This window comes from Gadus morhua, chromosome 11, assembly GCF_902167405.1.
Source record: "Gadus morhua chromosome 11, gadMor3.0, whole genome shotgun sequence".
Classification (NCBI taxonomy): Eukaryota; Metazoa; Chordata; class Actinopteri; order Gadiformes; family Gadidae; genus Gadus; species Gadus morhua.
In genome coordinates, this window is record NC_044058.1 from 19,228,115 (window position 1) to 19,245,614 (window position 17,500).

General features: G+C 45.8%; 1 protein-coding gene across 1 annotated transcript in view; it reads left to right on the forward strand.

Moving 5' to 3' along the window:
* The window catches only part of cdkal1 (CDK5 regulatory subunit associated protein 1-like 1), a 230,509-nt gene that overhangs the window by 189,636 nt on the left and 23,373 nt on the right, over positions 1-17,500 (forward strand). Inside the window, exon 13 of the mRNA XM_030369576.1 lies at positions 16,896-16,979. Coding sequence (XP_030225436.1) covers positions 16,896-16,979 — 84 coding nt within the window. The remainder of the gene's footprint in view (positions 1-16,895; positions 16,980-17,500) is intronic.

Below are 17,500 nucleotides of genomic sequence, written 5' to 3' on the forward strand. Positions count from 1 at the left end.
TGTGTAAAAATGCGTCCCCTTGCGCGTGCCTTCCTTCAGCTATCCTCATGCCGTGCCTGTAACGGCGTTCTGCTCTACCTGCTAATGAGATGACCCCACAGGGGCCTCAATGTGGGCCAGGATCCTGCGGGCCCCGGCTCACAGCGCTAGCAGGGAGCGTTAGAGCGCGCGCCGGTCCCCCGCACGGACCACTTGATGACAATGGGCCCTGATGCCTTAATGCCCTTGTAAACAGCGCTTTGCGGGCCAGCGGAGGGTGTGCCAGCGGACGTTTATCGAGGACACCGGTGTGTTTATGTGCCCGGCGTACCGTACCGGGAGTAAACAACCTTTGTCAGAGGGGGGGGGGGGGGGGTCGCACGAACGTGCGAGCGACGGACGTAAACTGTGCTCCGGGCTCGCGTGTGGGACATCGGTTGGTTTATGTAGACGAATGTTGGAAGGATTTAATTCATTTTATTTTTTTTGGAGATGCGTATGGCTAACTGCCTCTTCCCCCCAGCCCCGACCGCAGTGAATTAGTGTGAACAACCACACAGAATGGCTGAAGGCTTTTGGTGGTGGGGGGGGGGGGGGACAGACGTGGAATTGTTTATCGGCCCTAATGTGTTAGAGGCTAATGTGTCAGTTGATATGTCCTTCTGCAGTGGCCATATATAGATTTCAGAAGCAAGAGAGAGTTTTGGTTGGGGGGAAATGGAGGCACCAAGGTCAGTGTCGCGCTTGTTGTTGCGTTAACTCGCAGCTTTTGGAGACATCACTGGTTCTGAATACATAGCCGTTATGAACGGGTACAGTTTATATAGGGCCTCATGTTTAGCCCTCACTGTAACCAGAGGCGTCTCCCGGGTTAAGCAGGTAAGACTTGTGGTAAGACCTATTGGGGGGGTGTGTGTGTCTGGGTTGTGTGTGTGGGTTTGTGTGTGTGTGTGTGTGTGCAAACTTTCATTTCAAGGTGTTGTTAATCCGTGAGATTATACCGTCTGAGCGTTGTAACACAAAATCTATGAAAATAAATATGTTTTTAGTAAAAACGTTGTGTTATACAGTAACCACAGCAGTAAATATGCTACTCATATATAGACGTGATTATGTTGGCATGATGAATCGGATGATCAGTTGCTACATCCATATTTTGTCCCTGTGTGTCTGCCTGCCTGCGTATTGAAGGTGTGTTTTTGTGTGTCTGTGTGCGTGTGTGTGCGTCTGTTTTAGCCTGCTTGCATGCATGTGTGTGTGTGTGTGTGTGTGTGTGTGTGTGTGTGTGTGTCTCTGTGCTTTAATGAGGCCTCCACTCTGTGGAGCTCTGCTTTGGGTACCAATGAGCTGTGCCTCCCGTACCCAACAAAGACGTGAGCGCACGTGCACGATTCTCCGAGGTGCTGAATGCAGAGAGGCTAATTTAGGGGGACATTCAAGTTATACTCAAGCATTAGCGGGCTATTTGGCCAATCATAGGCACAAACGCACACACATGCACACACACGCTCACACGCACACGCAAGTGGACGCTTTATACACAGCAGACACACAGAGCCTATTTGAAAAACTCTCCCGCAAAGCCATGTGCCACTGATAGAGCGTCTGCCACACATGAGCACGCACACACACATTTACAAACATATACACAAATACACACACACACACACACACACACACACACACACACAAACAGGTCAATTCCTAGATTGTGTACACATTCAGACAAACACAAAACATCAACCTAATTTACACACACACATACATGTAAACACACATACATACACGTATATGCAAACAATTCAAATTGCATCCAGAGTCATCAGTCTCACAAAAAAGAAACACATATGCTGCCAACACTCACGCACACACACGCAGTTGTGCGAGGCCCTCTAACCCCAGTCTGTTTAGACAGCAGATCAGGAGTTGAATGTATGCAGAATCAATCCGACAATGAGGCAGCCACACGCACACTCACAGAATGCATAAAAAGATACCGATTCCAGGAAAATCCATGACCTCCGAAATGCATAGCAGCTGCATGCTGAACCTCAGACACACACAAACACACACATACACACATACACACACGCACACACACAGACACAGACGCACAGGGGCGTTATGAATATTCAAAAGATGTTGCAGTCATTTGTATCAGCCCCTCATTTGCATTTCTGCTATTAGTCCACAATCAGGGCCGGCTCCGGTTTAGTGTGCCAGGAGCCTGGCCACTCCGCCCGCGAGGATGCACACAGTGACACACACTCACACACATGGCACTCAACTCCGTACACATAGTGATAAAGTACACACCCACGCACTCATCCAGTCACAAAGCCGGGTACAGACTGGGGATCAGTCAATTAGATGTTGGCAGACAGACCCATAAACACATGGAATCTCTCACTCACGCACACTCATGCACGCACACAGTCACGCGCATACACAGCGGTTGTGATCTGGCCTTGATTTTTAAATGGGGAAGGTACAACCAGATTACACAAACAGGCCTGCCAGCGTGTTACATAAAGGTGGACATTGAAGTTGGGCTTAAGCTCGCCTTGTTTCGCTCCCTTTGAAGCCAACAGGCTGAACCCATGGCAAAGACAGAGAGAGAGAGGTTGCTCCCGGCTTCTCTTGTCTTGACCTGTTCGACTCTCTCTCTCTCTCTCTCTCTCTCTCTCTCTCTCTCTCTCTCTCTCTCTCTCTCTCTCTCTCTCTCTCTCTCTCTCTCTCTCTCTCTCTCTCTCTCTCTCTCTCTCTCTCTCTCTCTCTGTCTCTCTCTCTCTGTCTCTCCTTCCCTCCTTCCCTTCCTGGATCTCTCTCTCTCTCTCTCTCTCTCTTTCTCTTTCTCTCTCACTCTCACTCTCACTCTCTCTCTCTCTCTCTCTCTCTCTGTGTGTCTCTAGTGGTCGACCTCTCTTATTCTCCCCGTCTGATCACACGGTGCCACTTTGAATGGCGGTGCAGCTGTACTCTGGCAGACTAGCCCCTTGAATCTGTGTTTGATTACTACCTGCTCTCTGGTGATTAATAGTCATTATGACGCCGGGGTGTGTTGGTGCGAGGGTGCACGTGGTTGCACGTGCGTGCGCCCTGTCCTCCGCCACCCTCCTGGGCTTAGTCCGAACCCCCCCCCCCCCCCCGCCCGAATCAATCATTCATGTCTTCCCAGTGCTAATGTGTTCTCCTTTACGAAACATCCACCATTTATAGACTGGCTCTCGCCACGGCGCAGACACGTCAGGGAAGTGCTTTGACTTTGTGCTTGATTTTTTCTTCTTTACCCTCCTATTGAACTGATTTCTCTTTTTTTCGCCCCCTTTTTCTCTTTTTGCCTCTTGGCTCACAAAGCCAAAAGAGAAAACCGGATGGGAAAGGTAGGGGGGATAGGGCGGAGAACAAGATAAATACAGATAATGAAGTTCCTTTCCATCTGATGGATGATTGGTTCTCGCGGCAAATGGTGATTGGGGAAGATAAAGGGCTTTGATTGGTGGAGGGGGAGGGGCGTCATGCGGAATGACATCATGTTTTTCATCCGTCGATACGACTGCCAATTTGGTCGCTCAAAGCCTTTCCTCGCCCCGCCATTTAAAAATATTGGAATATTATCGAGGTGGAAAAAAACGGGTGCGATGATGGTGTGCAATCAAACTTCGTCTCGAAAGCCAACCTTAAATATTGACCTCGAGATTTTACACCAGAGTCAAATATAGACGCTCTACATTTAAGATCGAGATTTGTTCAAATCTGCATCAACCGATCGGACTTTGCTTGTCAAATCAATGTGCTCCAGACTGCCCAGGACCCTGTCTGGGCAGTCAGGACCCCCCCGCCTGATGTCAGCTTCGGATTACCAGCACAAGTGCTATGGGACCCTCACTGTCTCTCCAGAGTATTACCACAGCAGCCGGTTTGCATTTGTTGCTCCTTCTCGCCGCCACGGTAGTTTCATACAGATCTATACGAGAGGATGTATGTACGTATGCATCGCGTAGAGTCTGCAATGGGGTCCATACGAAGTGCCCGCTGGCCTGGTGATTTGTGTGTCACAGCTTTTCTGGGAAACCGCAGGCCACAACAAGCCGCCATGGCGCATTTGTCTGACTCTCCTTCTCCCTGTCTGTGCTCGTTTGTGCCCCGTTTGGGTCATGGGTGACACAAAAGTTTCATGCTGTAGTTTCTTTAATGTCCACTGCTTTTGCCTGAATCCTGCTGCAACCCACTCTTATTCTCTTGAAAGTTAGTTTTCTGTGGATTTACCAAAATTCAGAGTAATCCGCGTTGCTTAGTTCAGGCTTTAACTCAAGTCAAAAGTTAACCCATAAACTAACACCGAACCACACACACATGGCATTTATAAGTTGAGTGATTGGTACACTACAATTGACCAATGTAGTACTTTTTTATCAGTATATTTTTGTTTTCCGAAGTTTCTCGGCGTTCTGCTTCCGTCTGTTTTTAAAGGAGCAGAGAAGGCGATGGAGCATCCATCCATACATCTCGCTGAACCCAAAAGCAAAAAAGAGCCACAGTGCCTTTCGGGAAGAGGGCCTCGCTGTACTTCATCATGCATATCATTCTGTCCAACGACACCCCTCAATATGCCTACGGGGACTTACAAATCGCGGGGGGCCTTCGCAATCGCTATGGATTGTGACCTTTTCACGCAGACTCAGAATCCCGAGCGTCAGCGCTTTCCCGACCCCGATGTGTGCTCAGTGTGGCACCGCAGCACGTCGGCGGTGTGAGCCTTGCCTCGGGGCGGCTCTCAGTGTTCAGCGCTGCCACTGCCTTCCCCTTACTGCTGACACCTCCCCGCTCCTCCCTATAGGAAGCACGGGCGGTTCACGGGGGCCTCTCTTCCAGACGCCTCCGCCGAGACCTTTAACGTATATGTGTGTGCCAGCGACTCAGTCAGCGGTTTGCGACCCTCGCGGTCTGCTGCTTTTCATCCTCCTCCTCCTCCTCCTCCTCGCTGGACAAGCTGGAGCCCAAGGCTACCCGGCATTCCACATCCAAGAGTTTTTCTCTTTTTTCATGGCCGATCTTGGGCATTTTTTTTTTCGCCACTGTAGAAGGCAGCATTATTTTTCTTGTGTTTGGACAAATATGTGCACTGTGTGTATTTTCTATGGGGGCCTCTTTCTCCCAGCTCTTACTCTGTTGCTATAGTGTCCTGACGCGTACATCTCCCGACTAGAGTGGCCTTAGTACGCCGCAATACCTTGTTTTTTTTCTCCCCTCGGATCATTTCAAACCCTGAAAGCAAAATAAAAAAAATGTATTTGCTTAAAGTTCCACTTTAGACTCCGAGGCCTTGGTTCTTGGTTGTTAGCCGCCTAGCCCCCCCCCCCCCCCCGTGTCCACGAAAAACGTCAACAGAGTACTTCACAGTCCATCACCGCGCCACTTCAACCTACAGCCAAGCCAGCCCCCCTGGTGGCTGTTGTTCTCTGTTGAATACTGGCATACTTAGCCACACTGGCTCACTCTGGCCAGAGAGAGGCAGAGAGGGAGAGAGGGGTAGAGCGAGCACACCGTCGTACAGCATGGTCAATGATTGGCGCTCAATGATAGGTATTAAATGGTTCGTTGACATTGGGTGACACTTCTATAGCTTTAAGTCTTCGACTCAACCCTCAGATAAGCCATGGAGGTTTCTGCCACGATTGAGGTGTGCACCCCGGGCTGGTGCATAGAGACAGGCACTTTTGAGCTTCTATCCCTTGAACTCGTGATTTTGCAGCTCGACTGGTTCCACACAGGCCCCACGGCGTTTGAGTTCTTGTTTTTTTCCACGTCGTAACTATTTTCACCAACGTTGCCTTGGCTTAATAGGTTGCAATGTATGGATTTGTTTGCTCTGAGGTTTCCTGTGTAGCAGGGGTTATAGCCTTGGTTGTTTGGTGTGTGGGTGGGACGTTAAGCAAGCGTGCTCCTGTATCTCCATCACGACGGGAGACTTGTTCTTGGAGCCCAACGCAATGTCGGAAATGAACTTGCTTCGTTCTGACGGCAATTAAAACCAGGGTTAATGTCGGCATTCCCAGAGGTATAAGGGGCGAATATAAATCTATATATTTCTATACAAACTTTTAGTGGTAACACTTTATAATAAGGTGCCATAATAAATAGCAAACTAGTCATTACCTAACCAATTGTTAATATTTGTTAATTGTTCCTAAAATATCTATTTGGCACAAGTTAATAGTTTTTTTTCACTGACCACAGAGTGTCGCTGGTTAGGGTTAGTTTTGTGTGTTAGGGTTAGGGCCATGTGTTAGGGTTAGGGCCATGTGTTAGGTTTAGGGCCGTGTGTTAGGGTTAGGGTCGTGTGTTTGGGTTGGGTTAGGGTTATGCAACTAATATCTAATTAATGATGAAAAAACTATTAACCTGTGCCAAATAGATATTTTAGTAACAATTAACAAATATTAACAATGGGTTACGTAATGTAGTTTGCTATTTATTATGGCACCTTATTATAAAGTGTTAGCCTTTTAGTCAATGACTAAAAAGTCAATACCTTTTCAGTCATTTTTACTCAACGGATAAATCGACCAATCACATCGACCATCAGTGAGCTACCGGTTGAACTGGCACACTGTCCTAACAGCGACCGCTCTGGAGTCCGTCAGTCAGTGTTGTTCAGAGGACTCCCACAGACTCATTGTAATGAGGCCGGCCTCTCGGATAAAGCCAAGGCAAACGCGGCCTAATCACGTTGTGTTCTTTGCGTCGCCCCCCCCCTCTGCCTGTGGCGTGTAGCTGCTGCCAATACATTTCTGCCTTTATCAAAGCAGTTACATGCACTCCTCCCGCTCCAGGGCGACGGCTGGGGGGCTCTCTGCTCACGGCCAATGGTATGTGTTTGCTGACGATACGCACGTGGGGGTCTGCCCAGTGACTCCAGGTGCGGCCCCTGGTGTTAATCATCCTAATCACACCACAGTTGCTATCGCATGGGCTACAATTATAGATTTACATTAATGCACAGAATGCACTCGCATATGTTCACGCACACACACACACACACACACATACAGACAGACAAACATACGTCACACACACACACACAAACACACACGGACACACACACAATGACTCCTCCTAACATATAGTAAAGGTCCCAGGGCCCACGGGGTCCCCTGATCCAACAGCTGAGCTCTGATTGATGCTACAGTGCATCGGTTCAAGGCTTGGTCTCCGTCATACACACACACACACACACACCACTAACACACACACACACACACCACTAACACACACACACAAACACACACGTGCTAACAAGCAAGCAAACCCCCGCTCGCTAGAATAACACATCAAGCTATTTACATTGTGGCACAGCCCAGCAGTAATACAAGGGATTAAAACAACTGCATGAGATAAGTTGAAATGCAATAGAATTGGAAGTTGTCTTGAGCGAGGCATCAGCGGCACAGTAGCTAAGCCGGGCCAGAGGCCGTTTGGGTAAGTAGGGCAGGTCCAGTAAAGAATATAAAGTCAAAATGTGACATATTCTCACCAGAGCCTTAAGTTTATTCTCCATGTGCTGTACACGGGGTTAAGCACCGTATGTGTATATATTATGTTGTGTTATTTTGTGTGTGTGTGTGTGTGTGTGGGAGAGAGGGAGCGAATAAAATAATAAAACATGTCATTGATTGATGTTTCTGTGGCGCTCATCCTGTGTTTTCTGCCATGTCTTCATTTTGACATGATTCATTTCAGCATCCAAGACATATACACAGCCCACAGGCCTTTCTGACAGCCACTCTGTGTGTGTGTGTGTGTGTGTGTGTGTGTGTGTGTGTGTGTGTGTGTGTGTGTGTGTGTGTGTGTGTGTGTGTGTGTGTGTGTGTGTGTGTGTGTGTGTGTCAGATATCTATCCTTCGTCAACAAACCAGATATGTCATTCGGATTGTGTGCTGGATTGTCTTCTCTGTCTGTTAACTGAAATTGATGAGCAAATCAGCTGAGTGTGTGTGTGCGTGTGCAGTTGTACATACTTGATAATGCATGGTGCGTTTGTGTAAATGGGTTTCAGGTTACTTTGTGTATCTAAGTCTGTCTGTGTGTGTCTGTGTGATTGAGTGTGTCTCTGTGTGAGTGAGTGTGTCTCTATGTGAATGAGTGTCTTTCACGGTTAATCTGAGTTGTATTTTCACCTAGAGACAGGACAAGTGTCACAAAGCATTCCCAGTCCCTCGTCACCAAAATGGAAATTGATAAACCAAATCAAGTCTCTGTAACTCAACATCATATGGCTGCATGGTACCTCCCTCTGTCACAAACCCTCTCCATTGCACCCTCTCCCTGTATCGGCCTCATCTATATCATACATCCAATGTAGGTTTTTAGTGCAATATTATTAGAGCTTAAAAGTCGTATTATGCAAGACTTTTATACTAGTTCGTTCTGCCATTCAACCACAAGTCATTCACATTGATTGATATAGACATAAAGATGGATTTGGATCCATAAAAAATCTTTATTTTGTAACAAATGGAAAACTTCTGATCATCTATTTTGCTGTTTTGATGTAAGAAAATAGAAAGCCTTTTCTTTGCTTTGAGGGATGTGCACACATTGCTTTTAAGGGACTCAGACAATAAATTATAGACGGCTTTAAGACACAATAGCACATCTCAAAGAATATGCCATACATCTCTATGGTTTCTTTGCCGTGTCCTTGTGTTGCGTATCTTTTATCTAACACAAAACTGTCTTCCCGCATTATCAATGGAGTCTCTCAGACTGCGGACACACAAGCTGTGTTCGAAATCGTTCCCTATCATGCATTTAGTGCACTAAGTAGGGTGCACGCCATTTTGTAGGGTGTTCAAATTCTCAGTTGTCCAATAGGGCACTATATAGTGGACTTAAAATAGGGTACATACGATGTTCCCTACATGTTACTCCCGTATACCACAATGCAATACGGTTGTATTTTTCCAGGGGAGAAGAAGAAGCCGAATAACCGCGAAAACGAATACATTTAATGATGGAGTCTCCGGCTTTCGTTTAGAAATGTCAACAATTTATTTGGGATTTGACATAGAATATTTAACATTCAAAATTAATTAAACAAGGAAATGTAACATTCAACATCAATACAACCTCCAGCTTTCGTCGTGAGTGCCCGGTTTGTTTACATGATGTGGGCGCATCTGTCTGCGTCACACAAATACCCGGCGCATTTACTGACGCAAATGACGTTTAGAAATGTTCAGCGTAGTGTCCGAATTCTCGTTTCCTATTCCCTATATAGTGCACTATATCATGTACACTATATAGGGAATAGGGAACGAGTGTATAGGGAACGATTTCGAACACAGCTACAGTGTGTTAAAACGAGTGTGTTGTCTCTCCATTGGCTCTGGGCAGGAGAGCTGTTTATCGATGCGTCCACGTCATTTTGAAAATGTGATGATATTGAAGATATTGACTGGGAATCGGCTGCAATTCTGTCTTTCCTGTTCTTGATAATCATTACGTTGAAGTCTGCCATGTTATTTCTGTGCTGTCGTTTAAGTGTATATCGAACGATGCACAGAGACATTAGTATAGAGTATTGCATTAAAGAAAAAGCCAAAGCTATGCAGATACTTATTGCCCACCTACTACAAAGAAAACATACTTTCGCCCCCTTGTCTGGGCACGTAAGGGAGCATGGTCTGTGTTTGTACGTGTGTGTGTGTGTGTGTGCGCGCGCCTGTGTGTGTGTGCGTGGGCCTGTATGTATGAGTGTGCCTATATGTGTGTGTGCCTGTGCGTCCACACAGTATGCACACATGAGAGGAATATTTTCAAAGCAACCTAGAGGGAAGGGGTGATCACTAATGGGATCGGGGAGTGTGTGTGTGTGTGTGTGTGTGTGTGTGTGTGTGTGTGTGTGTGTGTGTGTGTGTGTGTGTGTGTGTGTGTGTGTGTGTGTGTGTGTGTGTGTCTGGGGAGGGTTGGGGGGTAGAGGTGGGAGGAGATGCAGGTGCACAGGCGCTGTGTTGAGCCAAAAGGCTGTCTCACTTGACTGCCTCTGTTCAGAGGGAGGGACAGGGGTAGAGAATACAGAGGTAGGGGGGCCGCTATAGATCTGGCACGTATACACACACACAAGGGGGCGCACGCGCACACACACACACACACACACACACACACACACACACACACACACACGCGCGCACACAGTCATTGAGGCTTGCCAAGTCAGGAACGTATAGCAGCGTAATTGTTATTCAGCCAGCTTAATGAGACACCCGGACGCGTGTGTGTGTGTGTGTGTGTGTTTTACTGCGATGCCTGCATATTTGTTGACCATGTTTTGTTTCTTTCGTTTTTTTCCTGTTTCTATGAGGCTGTGGGTGTGTGGTATGTTTTTCGGTCAATTGTCTTCCCTTTTCAATGCACAGCACGCCCACTCTCCCATCCAGTCTCATTCATCAAGGAGGAATTCTATATCACACTTGACAAAACATATTCCTTCGGCTCCTTCGGCTGTAAGGTGCGCCTCTTCAAGCACAAAAAAAGCTGTCTGTAATTGTCGCAGAAAACTGAAGATGAACCTTGCTGGTTTTGCACCCATTCACCTCGTTTCAAATGTACAAAAGCCACAATGACCAAAAGAGGGTGAAAAAGGGTGGCATGGTGCATTATTTGACCGGGCCGTTTCAGATCAACAGCATTTCTGTAATAGATTAAGAGTTCATTTACATCTATAGTCCCTGGGCAGGTCAGATGATACATAATACATTATACTTATAAAATGGCATCACTAATACAACACTTATGGACAGGCCGAGCCTGAATCACTAAGGGAGAGACGTACAATGGATACAGAAGATATTGACTGTAGCCTATTCAACAGACATAAAACGCAACGCAACGGTAAACATCGTCTTTTAGAAAATGTATGGATGAATATGGCTCATTTATGTCTCTCTTTCTACAATCAAAATGATAATTTCATTCATAGCGAGAGGCACATACCTTTTCCATATTTTTCCTTTGAATAATGTAGACTTGTCTGTGAAATTCCCAGCGGTATGAATTTGAAATGTGAAATATGAAAGCACATTTGGGGTCACTGACAGACAGTGTAGAGGACCTTGGAGAGGGTGGGTGGGTGGGTGTGTGTGTGTGTGTGTGTGTGTGTGTGTGTGTGTGTGTGTGTGTGTGTGTGTGTGTGTGTGTGTGTGTGTGTGTGTGTGTGTGTGTGTGTGTGTGTGTGTGTGTGTGTGTGTGTTGGCCAGGGTCCACTTGGAATGTGCTGCATTACTGGCTGTAATTGTCATGCTAAAGGCCTGTGCCAATAGATGGGGTAACACTGACAAACACACAGGAATATTCTCTCTCTCTCTCTCGCTCTGCATTTTACGCATGTTTTTGTGTGTCTCTGTCCTTGCCTCTGCCGGTCTGTGTGTGCGTGCTTCCCTACGGCCCACCTGAAGAGAGGGGTAAGGGTCCGGCCTCAAGAGGGATTAACATAAGAGTTAGAACTTCTGTGCATGAAATTATGCAGCCCCCCCCCCCCCCCCCCCCCCCACACACACACACACACACACACACACACACACACACACACACACACACACACACACACACACACACACACACACACAGGTATTTGAAGCCAAGGCGGCGGGGCTTAGGTCTTCCTCAGAGTGTCTCCCTGGCTCCGAGGGGCACTTAGCTGGTTAGCAGGAGTGTTTGTGTCTCAGTCTGGACCAAAGTTCAAGGACAGGCAACCCAAACACGCACACACACACACACACACACACACACACACACACACACACACACACACACACACACACACACACACACACACACACACACACACACACACACACACCCACTTCCTCTACGTTATTCTGTCTTTCTTTCTTCCTCTTTCTGCGTTATTTACTCAGCTCGACCTTTGCTTAGCCCGTCCAGCTGCTTTCTCCTCGCCGTTTCCCCGTGTCCGAACGGACGGCCATCGGCTCGAGGAACTTCCACACCCAGCGGTCGCTTTGATTATTCAGAGACGTCCATTCACAAACCTGCCACCTCAAAGGTGTTTTTTAGATTACGCTTTTGCAATGTTCCCCGGTGAACTTTTCCTTGTAATCAAGCTCTCAAGAGCCACAATCAATAAATCAAAACGTTTCCTTGTATTAATTTGGCAGGTGAGATAGCAGGGGTGCCTGCTCTATCAGATGGAAAACTAAACAGAGACTGTTATTGTAGTGTGCTTGTTTGGCTGATAGATTACAGCTCTCTGCTGAAACGGCCTTGACCTGACCTTGAAAGCCGATAACTAGCGCTACCGTAGTTATTTGCCACTTTCCGATATTACCCTACTTGGAGCTAATTGTTAAAGTTGTGACCAGAGATTGACCGACATGGGTCTAATGCAACAAGACAAAACAACATAGAAATGCAGTCAGTGTAAAGGATATAACCTTGAGAAAAGACACAACAGGTCGATTATTGTATTGGTGTGCTTCTGAATGGATGTGTGAACACGCGCCCATCAGCGGGCATTGTTGAAGCTTGTGTTTTTTGGCCTGTTAGGCAAGGCAACTTTATTTATGTAGCACTATTCATACACGAGTCAGACTCAAATGCAAACATTGTCATACAATAAAAATGAAATAATAATATAAAATAGATAAGTTAGCTTGTTTTTTTTCCTCCGTTGGGTTTGACTTCTGATGACGGGAAGCATCCACCTGATAGCAGACATGCACTAAGAGAATGAATCGAATACCAGAGTCCTTAGCTTCAATGACATAGATGAGGCAGAGGGGGGGGGGGGGGGGAGATGCTAGCTGAAGCACGCTCAGGAGACTAGCCTGGATGGGGATTTCCCTTCTAAAAAAAATGGGGGCTAATGCAGCTCTGTGTATCTGCGGCTTAAGGAGGAGTCTTTAAACTGTCTCCACTCTTTCTAAGGTTTTATTTGATGTCATATTCTTCTGTCCCTGTTCTTAATACCCTGCCGATTCATCCCCACTCGTTTCTTCAGTTCTCAGGTGCTTGATTCAGTGTATATATTTTTGGTCTTTTAAAATGCCTTTTCTTTCTTTCTTTCTTTCTTTCTTTCTTTCTTTCTCTCCTTTCTTCCCTCCGTCCGGCTCCGTGCCGCCCCTCCCTGAAAGGGTTCCTTCAAAGACAATACAATTAAATAGCCTTCGCCAGTGTTTCATGTGGCTCTGTGTGCAGTCTGTAATTAGGCCTGTTGTTTGCACAAGTATGCGGGGGGAAAATGCACGATTGGATTGGATGTCTGCGGGTGTTTGCGGGGGAAAGGGTGATGAACACAAGAGTGGAACCATGCTATGCTTAGATAAGTGCAGGGGCGAACTTGCTATTATTTTCATAGTTGACTAATCTAACGATTATTGCTTTTCCGATTTTTCCGACTAGAAAGTGTCGTTGATAATAGCAAATTCCATCGCAAGTCACCGGAGTCTAAAGCAATGTCTTACATTTGCTTGCTTTGTCGGACAAGCAGCCGGGAAAACTAAAGTATTGATTTTATAATGATCCACGAAGCAAATATTATAAGTATGTTTAAAGCAGCAAATGTTTGGTATTTGTGCGTGATAAATTACCTGAAGGATTAATCGATTATAAAAATGCTATAAGATCCAAGTTAGAAGCAAAAGTATCGATGAACCAAGCTAAATCTAAATTTATTCATAGAAAAGCCACATGAGAAGTGACCTTCTCATTGCCAAGGTTTCCCTGATTACAATGCAGGTTAAAGTACAAGTTAACATACAATGGCCCCATCGGAATGACTACAAATAAACAAAATGTATAGATGATAAGGATGAGACGTGAATCATAAAATATGAAAGACAGTTCAGCGTAAAACAAAACAGCCCTCAGATTTGATGTCCATAATGAGCACTCTAAAATCCTTAAGTGAACTAAAGAACTGCAGTTTAAGATGGTTTTGGATAGTATTCCAAATACTGCATTTAAGAAACGCAGCGTGAAACGAAAAGGAGGACTTCCTAGAATGTTGATGCATGAAAATTGGTTATAAAGCTTGTGTATGTGTCTGTACCCTGTCCTGTAATGGAGGTATCGTGCCGTAGGTCTCCAGGTGAAAACATTTGCCTTTTGCAAAAGGTATTCGCCCCGCAGTGCAAAAAACATAAAACTATAAAAAAAATCATATCCGCAGTCCCCCTAATATACTTCACCGTCGTGATTTATGTGCCCCGGTCTGTGTCGTCTGTCAGCACGTCTACACAGGTGCGATCTACAGTTGAAAAGACTAGACACGCTTGTAGACATTAAGGGTGGAGTTCGGAAAGGGTACATGAAGGGATGAGAGGAGGGAGGGGGTGGGTGGGGAAAGGAATTAGAAAGTTGAAGGGGTTCGACGTCGATGGAGCTTTAAAAAGGGTCTCGCTAACTCATCGAAAAGGGTAGGCGTCGATTGTCAGTATCCTATGACCCTTATATGAAATGTAAGGTATTTAATTTCTTCGCCTACATATTAAGAAGCGTATTCTCCGCGGACAATGACATCTACTTCCAGATCTGTACGGAGACACTTTCGGATGCGAACGTGCCGCTGTCAACCCATCCATCAAAGCGCCCCAGTCCCTTCGCCTAGCAGACACGTCCGACTCCAACGTAGCGGGCTAAAAAACGCTATGAGTGACTAGCAAGCGCTACGCCGAAGGAATCAAGCGGCAATATCGCGCGGCTGAGCCCCAGTTTCTGGCCTTTGCTCAAGTCACACAAAAAACCCATAAAGCGGCTTGCTGTGTCAAAGTATTAATCTCAAAGTGCGGACGTCTTCAGTGTACTCTGGCTTTATGTTGAAAGAACCCCTGTGGCACAGGCGAAGTGTTATTGGAAATAAAGCAGAGAGTGAGGCTGAGTTCACCTCGGCACATAAGTGTGCACACATGTATCGACACACGCCACGGCATGAAAGTATACTTCAGGGCCACAATTTTTGAGCTTCTTAGTCTCCATTGTTGTTCTGTTGGCTTAAAGTTACATGAATACACTAAATTCCTTACTCTCCTATAGTCAGCACCAGCCTTGTCGGTGAATAGGAAGAAAACGTCAATGTTATTGAAAATTAAAGCGTGTTCACACCATCATTACACATTTGTTTAGGCCTTTGCTTTCGCTCATAGAAAGCATGGCTGTCTTGTGTTCGCATTTTCAATTACGTTTGTGGCCTAGTATTTCAACTAAATAGGTTGGTGCTTGTTGTTTGTGTGTGTTTGTATTGTGTGCGTGTGTGTGTACCTTAGCTAAGAGGCACCCATAGCCTCTTAACATCAACACCAGAAATGAAGTGGTGGGTTGGCCTTGAGGTGGTAATAAAGTGATGAACCGTGCTAATAGAATGATAAACAACATCCATAGCATACTCCACTGCATTCCCGCTCATCTGAATGCCTGGGAATAGAGTGTGGAGGTTGAATTAGGCTAGGCGCTTGTTCCCAGTTAACCACACACACACATATATACTCACGCATGCACACACATTCTCTCCCCCCCAATCAACGGCAAGTACTAATGTGGTGCACTAATGGACATCTATGGTAAAGAGGGTGAAATGTATTTACCTGTTTCCTAATAAAACAGGTGTTTTTGCCTGCCATTTTCCTCTTTTAGCAGACTGATATTTACAACATGTCTCCTTAACTGCTTGGTAAGGAAAGGTAGTTTTGCAAATTATAAGTTGAGTACAAAAAATGGAATTCATTCCCTAAAACGAATTAACAACTGTTAATTTGAGTGGAATGATGTTACGAAACACTCATTCAGTAAGCTTGGTTCTGAATGCTTTACATGTATAGTCACATCCCGTGGTGTAAAAGCTCCTCCTTACAACCATGATAGTCTGACCAATCAGATGGCAGACAAACTCAAATCTGGGTTGCACTTTATTTTGCTGTATATTTGTTTTGACCAATCATGTTGCTGGAGGCAGAGATCTGAAAGCCTATGATTGCACAAGAACACAAACTGGGCCAGAAGGTAGAGAACTGTGAAAACTTGTCCATAAAGGTTTCTAATGAACTCTATGTCGACTGGCCACTGTAGAAATCCCCTTCTGAAAACTTCTCTCTCACAAGTTTTATTCCCTAGAATATTTCCATAATGAAACCGGAAAACATCTGGTAAGGTTGGCTTGCTGAGTTGATTTTAACCAGAATTAGACTGTGATATAAGAACAAATTACGAAAACAATAACTTTGTATTGTAACCAATGACCATCATAAATCATAAATGGTATTTTGTCTTTGATTATATTTCCCTGTTTCCTTTTCTTTTGTAAGATTACCACGGAATAAGTCTTTATTTTAAAGTGGTGTGTGTGTGGGTGTGTGTGCTTTACTCATTAAGAGTAATGAATGATTTTGTCTTTCATTTTGATTAACTCATTTTACATTATAAAAGTTTTTTTTTCCCCTCTTTTTGACTCATAACGCTGCAGTCATGGCAACTGAAGTTAGTGTCATTAACACCTCACCTTCTCTTTTAATTGGCTCATCAAGAGACTATTGTTGTTAAAGGCCAATGTTTGAGCTATTGTTCCTCATGCTACAAATGTTTTTTATTGGAAGCTGTGTGTGTGCGCGCGTGTGTGTGTGTTTGTGTCTGTGTGTGTAAGAGAGTTAGAACTAGCTTTTGGTTTTTCTAAAGGTTGGATTCATATAGGTTCATAGAGATTCATATGCATGCAGTTTAAACTCCTCATCTCATCAAACTCATCTTACACACATGCACGCACGCGCACACACATTCTGCCATGTGTGTAAAAAAACATGCATTCACAAATACAAACTTAAAGGCTTAAGGTGCCTTTGATGAAGAGCGTTAATATTAAAAATCTCCCTCTCTCTCTCTCTCTCTCTCTCTCTCTCCTCCCCCAGATTGGGGAGAGGCAGAAGGTGCTGGTGACGGAGGAATCGTTCGATGCCCAGTACTTCGTGGCTCACAACAAGTTCTACGAACAGGTAAAGTCTCGCCGACGACACATCTCGCGCACCACCGTCGGACGCCTTGCATCGCGTTATTTGAATGTCAACCATATGTCGGTTTTGTCAAATAAGCATCGCCGTCAGACCGGGAACTCTTTCCAAAGAGCCCCGCGCGCCATACAGCACAGCGAACGCCCCCGCCCCAACCCCCTCGACACGGTAACTTTATCTCTAATAGGTAAAAGCACAGCTCTAAGAGTGAAGGGTTTAAGTCTCTTTGCAGTTTGTTTTGGCGGTAGTGGCGGCGGCGGCGGCGTGCTTCCACACCTCTTCAGTGGGAAACGAGAGGAGATTCTGTGCGGCGCTCGGCGCACGCTGGCCCCAGCGGGGGGCCGCACTGCAGGGCCCCCACCGTCTGAAGCAGGCGAGCAGGAATGTGTCGTTCTGTGGGGCCGGGTGGGAACGTGGGGACACACACAGGATCGTTTTTGGCGCGAGATAACAGCCGTTTTTCTAATATATATTTATATATATAGATAGATATCCTTTTTTTACTA